Raw genomic sequence first — 15,876 nt, forward strand, 5'->3', positions numbered from 1 at the left:
TTGATTTTTTTAACCAATATGCTGTCATTACTTTTGAATGGTGCTTAGGAAGAAAACGTATGTCTTCTATTGTTGAAAATGGCTAGAAGCCAAACAGGAGTCAGTTCTGTTTCTCGTAGGGTCAAGATCTGGCTCTCGAGGGTCTCTGGGTTTCTCCCCTTGTTTCCTTCCCTATTTTTGGCAGCATGTCCCCTCTCTCACTCTCTGCATCTCAGTTCTACCACAAGTTGCACTACACTTTACAGGGGCTGGTTTCCTTAGCTCTGGGTCATACATTGCCTTTGACAGTCACCATCAGTGAAGGAGAGGCCCTGCCACTCAGAAGTACAGACAGAAATATTCTAATAACAGGCTTAATATTTTCACTATGCAGCGTGTGCCCAACTAGGAAGAGAAGAGGAGTAAGCCTCTTCCAAATGGAAGGAGAGAGCGTGCCAAAAACTAGAGATGTTTAAGCAAAAAGTCATTAACGAAGAGGGACAAGGTGGCTGATAAAAGGCATAAATTCATGAGTATCAAGTGTCAAATCAGAATTATACTTACCAGCCAATTGGATTCTTGGGTCTACAATAAAAAATAGAAGTTGTGAATAATTTTTCAAGCATGTTTTTGTTTAACTTGCAAGTAAATTTGGATTGAAATACTGGCAGCTTCTGCAGAAATGTCTTTCTAGAGCATGTGTGGTCAGACAAACGGATAGGCATATAAAAAGACTTTAAAGCAAATCGAAAAGTATTCAACAATAAGCGCTAAGCATCATTAAGGACACAGAAAAACTGATTTGAAAAGAAATGGAAGAGGCTATGATCGTTTACCCAGGAACAAAAGATGAAATTGGGAGCTGCCAGTCTAGGGGTATCGAAGCAGCAGCAAAGCTCACTCAAATGAACCCCGTGGTAGCAGACACGAGGTGTTGAAGGAGAAGCTTCAAATGAGGCTGCAGAGCTCAACGCTGCAGCAGGTCGCTGAGGCGAGGGACCTCCAAGCAGGGCTCTCTGGAGCGAGCTGTAGCTGCTGATAAACCCGGGGTTCAGCCAGGGGTCTCACGCTGCAGGCAGCTTCCTACCGGTGAGAGGCCGAGAGGAAACTTCCAGCCCTTAGCTGCCCATGCACATCCCTCACACAAGCTCTTGAAGATCTGGTGTGTTACAGCAGCTTTTGTGGCCTTGCTGGTACCCATGTGAACTCTCTTCTGCTGTGTCAGGGATGTGTGAAACGAGGGTGTTCTAGGAATGAGCTGTTCTGCTTCGAGAAATCACGAACAGTTTCAGTGATGGCTAAGAGCCGCTGCTCAGATGACTCCAGCTTAAACCAGCACCCTCGTCTAGGTTGCATCTCCTTTGCTTCTGCTGGCTAGGGTCTGCCATTAGAAGAAAAAGCTTAACACAAATTGAATGAAGAAAGAACCAGCTCCCTCTATGAAATAGAAGAGGCTAATTCTGGAAGGCAGGGCTCGCTGACTGCCAGGGTGCTCAAACAGGCTCCCAAGTGGTTTGTGTTTTCTCCCCTGGTTTTCTTGCCTATTTTTGGCAGTACTTCCGCTCAAATAGTATTACCCTGAGTGACAAGATGACACGTTGCCTTGTTCCCCTTTGCCAGCAGTCTGGTTTTGGTTCTCACAGCTGTGGAGGGACAAAAAGGTCTCCTCTCCAGCGGGCAGAGCAGTCTGCCCCGGTGGCAGAAAACCCCGGGGCAGCTCTGCCCTGGGAGGCTGAGAGCAGCCACCTGCCCTGCTCCCCGAGGGATGGACATCGCTGGGTTAAACAAAGGTGTCTGCTACCCTTGTACAGTGAGTTTGTCCAACTACATTGAGCCATTTTTCCCTTTTTCACATGATTTATGTTGTGCAGGCTCATGGTCGTAGTGGGTGGGGTAAAGGATGCCCTTTGCAGAGATCTCCACCGTCCTACAGAAGAAACGTGCCCTTCAGGATGCAAGCAGTGAGCTGGGACGGAGCATCTCCCTGCTTTAGAGCTCGCTTTGACCTTTACTTCTTGTTTGGGCTCTTAACGTCTCTGCTTCCTTGCACAGTAAAAGTGGGAGGAGGGCAGTAGTACACTGGCATAACTTCCAGATGTGTCACAAGGATTAATTAGTGACTGTGTCTGGAGTGCTGTGCAAGTGGTAAATAATGTTATCAGCACTGCAAGTTGTCTCCGCTTGAATAGCAAACAGCTTCATAATTACATTTTTTTCAGCCTGCACTCCCCAAGCTGTTATTTTTCTTAATGACCACTGTAGTCCTTCAGCTCTGTTTTCCTTCCCAGCTACTCTGCAGCATCCCCAGCTGACACTAAATGCCAGGGGATGGGAGCAGCTGGGAAAACAATGCAAAAGGGAGCCCATCAGGAAGCGGAGAGGCAGAGCTCCTCCTGATGGCTCTGAGTGAGGAAGGAAACTTGAAATAGCACCCAGCAAAGGAGGATAATTCATCACCTTCTATTGAACCATCAGGGACTTGGGGGCGGGTGGGGAAGGGGAAACTTTGCAAGAAAGGTGGACGTACGGCAAACCGACCCAAATCCCAGATCTGCTTTCTGTCTCTTCTCCTCCAGCAACAGCCGATGGCTGGAGGCATTTGGATGATGCCCTTAACAACATGCTTTAACTTTCAGTCAGCCCCGAAGTGGTCAGGCAGCTGGACTAGATGAAGGTCCCTTCCAACTGAAATCGTCCTGTTCTAGACTATTCTATTCTATTCCTAAGAAAACACCTTTGATTTCCAGGTGTGTGTTATGTATCCACAAGGCTACAGTGATTTATGACACTGAAGTTTATCTAAATTCTCCATCAGCTGGAGGAGTTTCCATGGTTTGGTTTGTTTGGGGGATCGAGGATAATTCAGCCACACACCAGCATGAGTTTGTGAACCGCTGGCATTATCCATCTGCTGCCGTTATTACTCCCACAACTTCTCTCTCTAACCATTTGAGCCTCCAGTTTCCAACCTGCTGCTGCACGGCTGCTGTGAGCTGCCTGTCCGCTCTTCTGCTCACCCATAAACCTCTTTCTTCTACATTAGGGACACCTTTCCAAGCATTTTCTACAAGTCTTTTTTTGCTGAGGTGAAAATTTAGTGAAAATGACAGCTTCTTTCAGCACTGAAGAAGTAATTTTGTTGGAACAGGAACTCCAGCCCCTGCCTTTCTCTCTGGTACTGCTGTACATCTTTCTTTCTCTATAGGCATCATTTAGGACCTTCCTTGCTTGCTCTTTGCTATAGTTTTAATGAAGCTGTATGTATAGTCTTGTAATAATTAGACAAGAAAACTTTTATAGATGAATGGCTATAAATTTGGGATTTGGATTACTGGAAGTTCGCATAAAACCAGTGACTTCTGGGCAGACACAGAGGGAGAAGCACGTTGCCATTATGCTTGCAGGGCTTCCACAGAAAGGAATTTCTCTTTGTTTAAATTACACTAAAATTAGACAGAAGACTTTCAGACAAAAGTCAGTTGCCCTTACCTAACTGTAAGTGTGTAGGAGACCACGTACAAGAATTTTTGAAGTGTAAAATCAATCAGGCAAACCAGGCTTTAGCCTTGTTATAAACCCCCTGCCCTCAAACCACCTGGATAGTTGTGGCTGGAAGGGACTGAAGTTAGTCTTCAAGAGCTCACCCTCAACAGCCATAAAGGATTTGTCTTTGCTTTTTACTTCCAAAGAAGATGAGCCGCCTCCAGCTCCTCTCGCACTTCATCCTTGCCTTGCACAATGTATTGTCCATCTAAATTAGGTGTTTCACATAGTACGGTCAGGAGTGCAGCAGCCAGTCATTCTCACAAAGTTTAATGGCCAAACTATCAGCCAGCCTCAAAGCCATCCACAGCAGACTTCCCCTGTGTTTTACCACCCCAAGAGACCCAGGATCACAGACCAGGTCTCTGGTGACCAGCAGGTCAACAGCAAGAAGACCCCTAGCAGAAAACATTCATCTTACATCCTCCTCCAGACTAATTTGGAAATCTAAACCCTGAGTCGATCCTGATTACTTAGATATATAAGGAAGAAATTCTTCCCTGTGAGGGCGGTGAGGCCCTGGCACAGGCTGCCCAGAGCAGCTGTGGCTGCCCCCTCCCTGGCAGTGCTCAAGGCCAGGCTGGATGGGACTGGGAGCGACCTGGTCTGGTGTGAGGTGTCCCTGCCCAGGGCAGGGGGTTGGAACTGGATCTTTAAGGTCCTTTCCAACCCAAACCGTTCTAGGATTCTAATTATTGCCAAATACAGTTATTTCTTTAGGTGTGGCTTTTGTCACCCTTGATTAGTCTGACCAGCTCCCGTTCCTGTTCCTGCACTGCAAGCGCCTGGAAGTGTCTCTAAATGCAAACTCAACAGGCCTATGGCAAAACCCAGACACGGTGTGTTTTCATTGCCCAAAGGCATGTAAAAAAACTTCCAGCCTAGCGGAAAGGGCAGAACAAAGAAACTGTCCAAAGCCCAACCACAAAGCCGTGATGGCACAGCGAAGGCTGTAACAGCCTTTGTTGGGTGCCGGTGTCTTCTACATGAAAAAGTATTTCCCACATATGTGCTGATGAGAGCTAAAAAAAGAACCAAATCACAACACAGGATGACAGGATAAGCGCTCGTCTATTGTAGCAGGCAGGATTACAGTAAATCCTAACCAAAATACAGGGCCAAATTCTCAAGTGATAGGACTGCAGTTAAGTAAGCCAGCTTGGCCCAAACGAGAAGCTGCCCAGCAGCTGCAGGGTGAAATCCCACGCTAGTGCAGGCAATCCAACGTACAACTGCACGGATGAAATGAAGTCATTCATGTGATTCATTTTTTTAATGCTACAGGATTTAAAGAAGAAATGTTTGGCCAAAAAAAAAAAAAAAAGGTTGTTCTTCTTCTAAGGTCAAAGTGTACGTTACTGATGTCTCATCTGGTCTTTGCTGGCCTCCTGTCTGTACTGTGTGGCTTTTGGCGTGGTGATAGCTGTGGAGTTCGTTTTCCAACTAGTCTTCTTGGCAGACAGAATTTATTTTCATAGATCTTGTAGGAACTTGATATCTCTGGGACCCTTTGCCCTTCTATCAAATTTGGCTGAAACGTTGTTAGGAGAAAGACGCGCTCAAGCCAGCGTTTTCAGATAAGCCTCTTTTTTTTTTTTTTCAAGAAACAGTCTATAATGTCACTTACATTTAGTTCCTTCTTGCTTTTTATACCCTTATCGATATAGTGGCTTGCTTCTGAGAATCATGCCAAGAAGGAAAAAAACCCCTCAATTTATGACAAGACTGTCTTGATCAGCAGGAATTAAATGAGATGTCCCCTTTCATTGAGTAGGAAAGGCTCCACAGTGCTCCATACATTTGCTTTTTTAGCCCCCCAAACAAATGACTCACTCATAGTTGTGTTTTCATCAAGGCAAGCTGCTGCCAAGCACATGGAACCCTTAAGGAGCAAAAATTTAGACAGCATGAGGCAAAGAGTGCAACAATATAAAAGGAATGGGTTAACAAAGAAGAGAGATCACAGCCAGGTTTCCAAAGAGCCATAACCAACCACGGCCAAGAAATTAAATGCTGTGGAGACAAAAAAAAATAAATATGCAAGCATGCCCTTTCCATCATTACAAACGGTATTAAAAACCAGATTACCTTTGTGATGCTAAATACTTCTAAAGGGTTTCTGCAAAAGGGAAGGCGAAAACTGTACGTGGAAAGGAGAAAGCAGAAAATGCATTCGTTATGGCAACTTGAAGGGTAGAAGCTTTTCTCTGCAAAACGGTGTGGAAGAGCATCCATAGTAAGAAAGTCACTCCTTAACCCTGAGAAATACACGAACAAAGCCGCAGCAGTATTTTAAACGGTGTGCTTTCATGAGGAGAAAAAAAAATGGCCTTCTGCTCGTGGTAAGGAGTTAGGATTTCTTCCTCGACTGGACAGTGAGAACATGCAGTGCTCTTGGAAACCACGCAGCATCCGACCTGTGAGAGAGCAGGGCAGCTGAAGATTTACAGCTCCTATGAAGCGACCTGAAAAGGGGTTAAAGCATCCCTCCATTCCCAGCTAGCTCCCATCATCATTATAGTCCAAGGAAGATGATATTTCATGGAAATCAGCAGAGGGTTAGTTTTTTTTTTTTTCTCTTAAATGAGCATCAGGAAGACATTGCCGGGGGTTTACTTCTGCTGCAGGACCCTTTCTTGCCAAGCACTTGCTCTCCCAGCAACCACACTCTTCCTCAGCCCAACCCTGAGCACAACTGGAGGCAGGTCCTAGTTCAGGTGTGTTTCCCAGGCTGTGGCAGGGAATCCTCTTCATTACAATGTTGACTGATGGGAAACGTGAGCATCTCTATAGCTGTTTCTGCCTTAAGTAGGCAGCAATGCAGGGGAAATTGTGCTCCTCTGTCAATTAGGGCTATTACCTCGTGATTAAATTCTTCTCCAGAAAGTCAGGGAGGGGCATGCAGCAGGGAAAAACGAGGAATGACTTAAATGTTCATAAAAGAGAAATTTTATCTAGCTGCTAACAGGTCTGCAGAATTTTAGTCCGAGCAATGAACACTTGAGAAAGCACTGCAAACCTCTGAAACTGGGGAGGGATCTGTAGTTGAACAGCGAGTTAATAATTAAAGGGAAGGAAGGAAAAACAAATTCCCAGGGAAGCTGGTGGCCGTAGCACTTGGCACAGCAGCTGCATTTCCCTGTAAATGCCATACATCCCTGCATATGCCTGCCTGGAGGTCTCCCCTTCTTGTTCTCCTTCTCCTGGTCTTTCTTCCTTTATCACAGGACTTGCCCTGAGCTGGGAAGCAAGGAAATATTTGCAAGAGCCCAAAGGCAGAGAATAAAAAATATCAGGTCTCTTGACCAGCAAGTGACTGAGATTTTACCTTTGGCCTCCCCTCAACAACCTCATTGCAGGGTGGTCCCTGTTCTTCCCCCCGCAGATAATACCAGGGACCACATGTTTGTCTAGTAAAGTCCTTCCTTGGCTCCATAAATATTGCATAGACAGTACTTTTACCCAAATACTTTTCTCCCTCTGTTTCTGGAGCAAGCTCTTGTCCAGGCATGAAGCTCCTGCTGAACCACTCACAAGCTTCCCCGTGCCTCTGCCTCGCTGTAGCAACGCCACAGCCCTGATTTGGAGGCAAAACCATCCACGAACAAAATCTAAACAAGCCAGAGAATTGAACTTGCTCCCTAAGCCTTCAGGGAGGGGTTGTGAAATCCAGGCATCTTCCCCTCTGTCCTGGCTCTGCCCTGCAGCCTGCTCGGGCTGCCCCACCATGGGCTGCAGACCTCCACCATCAGATTATAGAGTCAGCAAATTCAGCGGGAGTCTGCAGTTCATGTCCTCGCTCGGACAAAGGGGAACGAATCGTGTAGATTACGTGTGAAGTTTTTTCCAACCTTTTAAGTATTTTTGGAATGGAAAGGCAACCAGAGCAAGATACTGGTCTGCCCCACTACACCAGTACATCCATCTCAGAGACCAGGTCTCCCAACCTTGTTTTCTACTTGGTAGTGGAAGGGTTATTTGATCATCTTTTTTTTTTTTTTTTTATCTTCTGGGATTGGTTTTTTTTTTGATAAACATAAAGGTCACCTTTAAAACTTAATGGTCATAAACCAAGGTAATATACAAATAATTTTGCCTTGAGCACCCATCTTGGGAAAGCCAATTTGTCCAGTATCTTTCACTTTGCTTTTATGCTTTGGGAGTAAAGGTTGGGTTTTAGTAGATCCATCAGCACTTGTGTTTCCTAAGCAGAATATTTATCAACAGAGAGAGATCATTCGATTTGAGAAATCCACTGTAGTGTAACCCCTTGGACTAAAAGGTGTTGGAGCTATGTAAATACTGTAAGTATTTCGAGTATTTACTTGATGTATCCCATAGGCCAAATCAGTTAAAAATAAAAACAAAAGGAGGCAGTCCTTTTTTTTTTGTGCAGATAACAATGTTCCTGCCGCACAAAGCTCAAGGAAGCGGTGGTTAACAGCTGACACAAAGTTGAGCAATAAGCTTTCTTAACAAATGACTAGCCTGAGCTCCACCGCGCACTTGTCCAATATCAGCTATGATTATCATTTCAGAAATGACTTCTCCTGCTGGGCTTGGAGGAGGATAATTTCAGGCTATTTTGCAAGCCTATTGAAGTCAGCAACTGCTAGGCTTGCCTAACTCCTGGGAGGTGTCTCAAAGCATCAAGGTGCCGTCAGAAGGCAATTTAAATAGCACGAGGGCGAGTTCTCGTGCCAAGGGGTGTCGAGCGGCATGCTGCGCCCCCGATGCCCACGCCTGGAGGGGGGGCCAGCAGGGCTCACCACCCCAGGGCAGCGGGGTGGGCGCCCAGGCACGCAGCCCGCAGGGCTCGCTGGCCACCACTTTGGCGATGGAGGATCCCCCAGCCCTGCCCTGGGACCAGCTCAGGGCCAACGGCAGGCCCCGGGAGGGGGACCGCCACTACGGGTACATCCCCGTGGGGGTCACTGCTGGGTGTTTCGTGCCCTGTGTGGGAGATGGCAACCCTCGGCATCGTACCCCGAGGGTGCGCCCCCGGGGATGCACGTCACGTGCCCTACAGAGATCCATAGGGGTGCCCCTAGCCTCCCATTCCCGCTCCCAGATTCCCAAATTTTCCATCGTCTGGCACATCCTAGTCCCATATTATCCTAGATAGGAGAGGTGAAAGAGTTCCACTTGTTCTAAGCAGAGTTCCCTCTTGGTTATTTTGACTTGTCATTTATAAATCAAAGCAAATTAACTCTTTCTCTCCTGATTTCATGTAGGATTCCCTGCACTGACAGTGCTATTGAAGATTTCTCTATAAGCCTATAATGGCTTTCTGCAAGTAAGTGCTCGTGAGCTCCAAGTCTGCTCTGAAGTAAGGTGAAGGCAAATTAAATTACATCATAAATGATCATTCACACTATCTATCTGCCTGTCCATCCACCTACAGAGCTCTTTTTTCTGTTATTGCTAGCAGCAAATTAAGGCTTTTGTGAAATCTAAATATGTGGGGAAAAGTGATGACAAAGTGAGTGCGAAGGTAGACCTTAGCTTGGCGAGCCTAAGACGAAGATACCTCTTTTTCTTTTTGCTTACCTCATCTGTGACATCCTAGAGTGCCTCTACATGCGTGTCACTGGCTGTGGCAGCTGTTGCTGAGCAAAGGCTCTGCAGCAGCACCGCTCGAGAGCAGCTGGAAATCGCTGCCATCACCCAGCTACTCCTGAATGTGGGTATGGCCAGGGAAGTTTTGGGGTGTGAGGCATGTTCGGTCTCCAGTGTGGGGGTTGCAGATACCCATCCAAAGTGAGAACATGAGCTGCAGTTGCTGTGTGTGCAGCCCCGCTGTATTACTCCGCTCGGAGGTGACAAACCTTACAGAAAGATCTCCTTCTGCGCTGTGCAATGTTTTGCAGAGCAGCACTGTTGCTCCTCCAGTTCATGCTTTGCAGAATCGTGGCCTAAAAGAGCACATGAGGCAGTGAATTATCTGGACATGCTGCTTCCAGGGCATTATGCAGTTCACTCTGCCTGGACAGGGGCAACGGTGTCCTTCCCTAAGAGTGGGGTTTGTATTTGCTTAGCCTCTGAACAGCCAGGCAGGCTGCACTGAGCGATGCACTGAGTAAATTTGAGAAAGTCACTCATGGTCTTGTGTCACAGTATTAAGAAAGGGATTGTACAACCTGATGGGACTGCAATAGTAGCTAAAAGGATGAGAAACTGAGTTGGAAGACCCAGGAAGACACAGCTGTAGTCCTAAATCCACCTGGACATACAGATGATAAAAAAAACCTTTGAAGGGCTTTTCTTCAGAGATTGGGAATAACTTGATTTATTATCTTGTAAAAAGTGCTACGAAGGTGTGCCAAGAGCCACACTGGGTTATCCTTCTCCCTCCCTCTCCTCCCAGAGAGGGCCACCTCCCACGGGACTGGGAGAGGAGCCAGGACCTGCTCAGTGTGGGTGCGGGGGGTAACGCTGGACTTCATTAATTGCTTGGGCCAGATTTACCGGGTGAGCTTCCCAGCCCAGCCACAAAGCTCATCTGACCAGAAGCCTTTCCCCAGGGTGAGGAAATGGTCCTTTGTGTAGCCCAGTCAGACCAGAGACCCTGACGGTTACTGCTAAGAAAAAGAAATCATGCCTGATGAACCTAAGCGTTGTATTTCACCTGTCACAGCGATGCCTGCCAAAACATATAACCTGACAAGTCCTGAAAGCTCCTCACTGTGTATAAATTGATTACGGGGTTGAGCAGATGCAATTGCTTGAAATTCCATGCTATTAACCCAGAAACACCGACAGGGCTTGGTGCCAGGTCTTGACAGGCAACAATAAGCAACAACCTAGCTCCACCGACACCTTTCAAGGCCGATGATCTAATGAACTAGAGAGACGTAGTTCAAGGATAAGGACATCTTCCTGAAAAGCACAAGTTGCCAATGAGCAGCATGGAAACTGCTGTAACAAACACTCAAGCAAAACCAAATCCCAGTGATAGACTGGGAACAGTTGGCTAAAGAAGCAGGTGTCACTGAAATATTTTGGGGTCTCCAAACACTGGTCTGCCAACAGAAAGCTTAGTTGCTACAAAGCTATGCATCGGACTTATTTCCAAAGAAGTCTGCAGTGGTGTGTTTGTGGGCTTTTAGAGGCATTTTCTGCAGCTGTAAGGGTACAATGATCCCGGTTGTCACCTGTGAGTGAGGAGAGATTTCCTCCGGGAGACTCTTCTAGTGCCCTCAGCAATTTTCGTGTGTGTGTTGTTTTCCCCATGGCAGAACACCGTCACAGAAGAAAAAGTTCAGAGGATGAAGGAGCAATTCATGTCTGCCTACGATGTCACCACAGATGGACGCCTGAAAATCCAAGAGGTACCTGTCCCCAACCCCAGCCCAGGATTTCTGTTATAGAAGGATGGAGAATTAGGACAGACTTTTTAGTAGGGCTTGTAGCAGTAGGACAAGGAGTAATAGTTTTATACCAAAAGAGGGCAGATTTAGACTAGACATAAGGAAGAAAGTTTTTACAATAAGGGTGGTGAAACACTGGAACAGCTTGCCTGGGGAGGTGGTAGATGCATTCAAGGTCAGCAACCTGGTCTGGTTGGAGATGTCCCTACTCATTGCAGGGGGGGTTGGACTAGATGACCTTTAAAGGTCCCTTCCGACCCAAACCATTCTATAAGTCTATGATTAGGGCCTATAGCAGAATTGGGAGATATGGAAGGTATGTGGATAGAGCCTGGGTGGGGAGGAGGTGAGTCATGGAGTGCTACATTAGCCAGATCTCTTGGTCTGGGGTTTATTTCCAAGGAAACAACATGCCCAGCTTATACTTCCCGTAATGGGAACTCAAGTTCTTTCCTTTCTCTACTTGCATGGTTTAGGTTTACTTTGGGGGATTTTTCTAATGTGGGTTGTTTTGTTTTTTTTTTTCTAGCTTGCAAATATGATCTTGCCAGATGATGAGAACTTTCTGCTGCTTTTCCGACGGGAAACTCCCTTGGACAACAGTGTGGAGTTCATGCGGGTCTGTATCTCCGCGTTGCCTCTTCCCCTTGCACACCTACAGCTTCTTCAATAGATACACTTCCACCCTCCGTAGCACGTAGCGTGGGAAATACGTGGGTATTGTGGAAACAAAAGACGTTCTGACCTGTTCAGGTAGAGAAGGTTGTACACGATCCACACCAGCAAGGCAGAGATGTGGTAGCTGGGACTGGACCAAGGGCACATGGAGGGTTCATCAAACTTTGCAAACACTCTCAGCCACCTCAGTCATGCCATCGGAGACAAAACCTTACGGTACTACCTACCCACTGATAAATTCAGCCCTGTTGGGAGCTACAGCCAAAGCTGCAGCACCTCACCAAGAGGGCAGAGCGGGCATGTTTTAAGCACCGTTTTATCCTGAAGCATTAGCCTGGTGGGGCGTGCAATGGAATCTCTGGAAGTTGGGCCAACTGAGCAGTGCAAGCCCGTAAGCTTTCCTTAACCTTGCCCAATCTCCTTCCAGTCTCTGCCCCGAAGTATCCCAGCATAGAATTTCAATTTTTTCCAAGACTGCTTGCAGTTACTTTTATTTCACATCCAAACTGGGGACTTCTGCAGATCAATGCCCAGTTATGTACAGCCTTGCCTTTTACACAGGGCAGTACAAGAAGCTGCATGTACAAATTAGGTAAGAAGCGCTGAGCGGTTTCTTAGTCTTTTCTTCCTTTTATAGACAGCGTGTCTGCATTAAACATGTGATAACAGCGTGTCATATGTGCAGTATCCAAGTGAGAGTAGAAGCTATTGTGTGGAAAGTTTATTATATTTCATCTACAATTTGTTAAATACTGGATAATGCAACAGCTTGCTCGTGATGGAAGCCCTGCTTTGAGTCTTTATGATCTATCACCCGAGCAGATGATTAACTGCAATATTTATGTGCCCGTATCAATCTATCCCCGTTCAGATCTGGCGCAGTTACGATGCTGATAGCAGTGGATTTATTTCAGCTGGCGAGCTCAAAGTAAGTTCTTCTAACAAGTCTCTCTGGGCTTGATCTACAGCTCACTGATGTCTGCGGGAGCTTTTCCACTGGCTTTACCAATTTGCTGCCTTTTTGTGCAGTCAACAAACGGCATTTCTCCGTTGTTCACAGCGAGTTTAAGGACTGGGGACCCTCCAGCCTTCTGGCATGGCTGTGGGGACCCTGCTGGGAGGGAGGATGCTCTGCTGTTGCCCTCGCTGTCCTGCTTCCCCCTTGCCTCACCCCATGACCCCACTTGACTCAGTGACCCCCAAGCGCCCAAGGAGCCCCCCGAGCACTGCCTCACCTTGGCTTTGTGCCTGTGCCTCTCCCAGCTAAACAGAGCCAAAGGCATTGTGTCTTATTAATGGGGGATTTCTTCACTTCACAAGCTTTTCCTAAGCCTGCAGATATTCTGAACACTGATTTCTTTCTAAAGCTCAGGCTATTGAGGCAGAAGCCTGTACAGAAACCATGACTCAAACACATTGAGCCAGCTGGGCACAGAAGTCCATCCCTGGGCTGTAGACCCTGCACTGACATCTCAGATTGTTCCTCCAGCCTGTGCCCCAATGAAGACATAAGAGGGTGCTTAAGTGTTTTGCTGAATGGCAAATATTTTGATTTGAGCTCAGTTAGCAAATATTGCGGGCCTTATGTTAGCTTTTGCTTATTTTGTGAGTTAATTATGACTCATTCCAGTATGCCTGCTCCAGGGAAATGTGGTTATTTTCTAATTGGTTTGAAAAATATGTTTCAACTTAAAAAATGTGAACTTTACGTGAAACTGAAGACACTAGTACTAATCAGGAATGTGAAATTAGACTCATGTAATCCTGCTGAATTTGGATTGAATTTCTTACTGGTATTTCTTGATTTTACTCTAAAGACTAAAATTTATCTCTTTCCTTACTACAGGATTTCCTGCGAGATCTCTTTTTGCAGCATAACAAGCCAGTTGCTGAAGTAAAGCTGGAAGAATATACTGATACCATGGTAAGAAAAGAGACTGTTAATATTGTTTAAATTACAGTAATGCCAAAAAATCTCCTTCAGGGCCAGCGTCTATAGGACCATAAATATCCCCTTAAAAGGTGTATCTTCTCCAAGAGATCCCTGTGGACACTAACACGTGCTGCTGCTGCTCCTTTGCACTGCACTGGACATCAGCTGTGAACAGCATTTCAAATATTTTTGCTTTGCATTGAACAGTTTCCTGTGAGAAAACATCTTGACTTTATGCCAAAGCAAACTGAGCTCTAAATCCCTTTAAAAAATAGGTGAGGTGCACCCTTCTTCAGCCTCAGCCAGGTCTCCAGCTCCTTCCCTCCCTCCCTCCTAGCAAATCCTTTTGCTCCCAAGACACGCAGGTATCCGGCAATTCCGCTCTGCAAAGCCCAGCAAGCCTTGCTGGCTCCCCGCTGCTTCCCTGAAAGACTGGGAGGTTGAAAGCTTCAGCTCGTCCCCTGCCTTATCACAATATAGCTTTTGTACTGCAATCAGCAACGTATAATATTTGGTTTAAGTTTAGCATCAGTCACCTGGATTTCAGAGCAATGTATTATATCTAACCTTCTAAACACAAGAAAAGAAAAGAAAAAAAAGCTCGATTCTGGTGTCATTCTCAAGGGTATCATTTGAGTTCCACTAGCAGACAGCTACCATTGCAATTTGCTAAATGATTTTCAGAGGGGACTGCCTTGATTCTTGGCACAAAATCTGTGTTTGTACCTAAAAAAGAGCTTGTATGCAAGCAAACAAGGAGCTGCCCACGTATTTTGCAACACCATGTTATGTATGTGTGATGCGTCTGTGCCTGGAAATGTGACCCTTTAGACCAAAGTGAAAACCTGTACCAGTACAGAAGAGTGTCGATTTTTTTATATATATATTTGTAGGACAGTGAGGGGAGAGGAGTGCACGCTACAGAAATTATTCTCCAACTGGCAGAGCTTGAAAACAATAAAACCCCGGAAGCTACAGCTAGAATAAAAATCTTTCCGGTAGCGTTTGCAGGTAGCAAATAGCTTTTATGCTGCTCCATTAAGGTTTCCATCCCCAGTGGCTGATCTCTGATCAGGAATAGGCAGTCTGAAGCTTGTGGACATTGGGCGGTTCATTTCCTCCAACTCCTTTCCCTTTCCCATCATTTCCCAAGAAAGATCTGCGATCTCTGCCGCCCCAACGCCGCCAGATATCGACACAGCCCGGGGCTGAGAGCCAGGAGGTCTGGTTTCTGTTCCCACGGGGTTTTTATAGGTTGGCTTTGTATCTTTGGAGAAACAGTTTAGTCTCTACGTTACAGGATAGGATTTGGTCTGGGAAAAGGGATGGTTTTTATACCTGGGGAAACTTATGATCTGAAATGCAAATCTGGCTCGTGAGGACTAAAGTTTGCAAAGCCACAATGCGAAAAGAATCGGGGATGTTAATGGTGATCAGAAAATGAGGATACAGCAGGCAATTTTTTTAATTCCTTGTGATTCTTTGCTATAAACTGAAGGTCAAGGATGTTTACAAACACACCTGATCCCGAGAGTTAAGGCAGGGTTTGAAATGACAACACTCGTAATCTTACCCTGTGGTATCCCGTAGTGAAAGAGAGGATATAAATTCTATACCTCGCAGCAAAGTGCCCCCACGGACAGCAGCTCTACGGCAGCAGTTACGCTGCACGAAGCGGTTGCGTGGGAACTTACCTGAAGTAGGAGGGCAAAATTACGGGGAGGGAAGAAAGATTCAGTCTTACATTTGCAGCGCCGGATTAAAAAGGGAGAAGTGACCCGAGGAGCCAAGAGCAAAGCTATGATGCCAAGGCCCAGGGCAATGAGAGCTCTTTGCCTTCCCTCTCTGCTTTCCACGTGCAGTGGGGAGCTGCTGAAGTGCAGAGACCTGATGGGACTCTGCCACCATCACCGCTGTCTGGGAAAACAGGGGGAGAGTGGCCCTCATGTTTCATTCCAGAGGCTTTCACAGACTTTCTTTTGTATCTTTAGCAACCAATTCCTTTACTGCAGAATGGAAATATTTATATTTCTCTCTCCTATTACTTTGCTACCACCTTTTTATCTGTTTAGAGCATCAAGCCTTTGGGATAAGGACTTGCTGCACACAGCTACAAGGTGTCTCAGGGTGGCCCATCTATCCAGCTCGGGGCTTTCAAGTGCCACTGTAATAACAGTCAGTCGAAATAAGCTGTGTCCCAAGGAGCTGTAAACCCATCTGTCTCCACAGGACTTTACAGATCTCTGCCCTCTTTTCTGTACATCCACAGCCGGGCTGCACACATCTCAAGCAGCTACTGATGTACTGAGTGGACCCTAGAGCTTTCTGGAGATAGGGATAAAGGGGAAAAGACAGAAACGATAATTTTAAAGA

The 15,876-nt window shown here is 46.3% G+C and overlaps 1 protein-coding gene across 1 annotated transcript in view; it reads left to right on the top strand.

The window, feature by feature from the left end:
- Positions 1–15,876, top strand: part of SCGN (secretagogin, EF-hand calcium binding protein) — a 28,512-nt gene that overhangs the window by 1,096 nt on the left and 11,540 nt on the right. Inside the window, exons 3-6 of the mRNA XM_086469367.1 lie at positions 10,761–10,853; positions 11,422–11,511; positions 12,442–12,498; positions 13,417–13,494. Coding sequence (XP_086325493.1) covers positions 10,761–10,853; positions 11,422–11,511; positions 12,442–12,498; positions 13,417–13,494 — 318 coding nt within the window. The remainder of the gene's footprint in view (positions 1–10,760; positions 10,854–11,421; positions 11,512–12,441; positions 12,499–13,416; positions 13,495–15,876) is intronic.

The sequence above is a fragment of the Leptosomus discolor genome, chromosome 8, assembly GCF_034619465.1.
Source record: "Leptosomus discolor isolate bLepDis1 chromosome 8, bLepDis1.hap2, whole genome shotgun sequence".
Classification (NCBI taxonomy): Eukaryota; Metazoa; Chordata; class Aves; order Leptosomiformes; family Leptosomidae; genus Leptosomus; species Leptosomus discolor.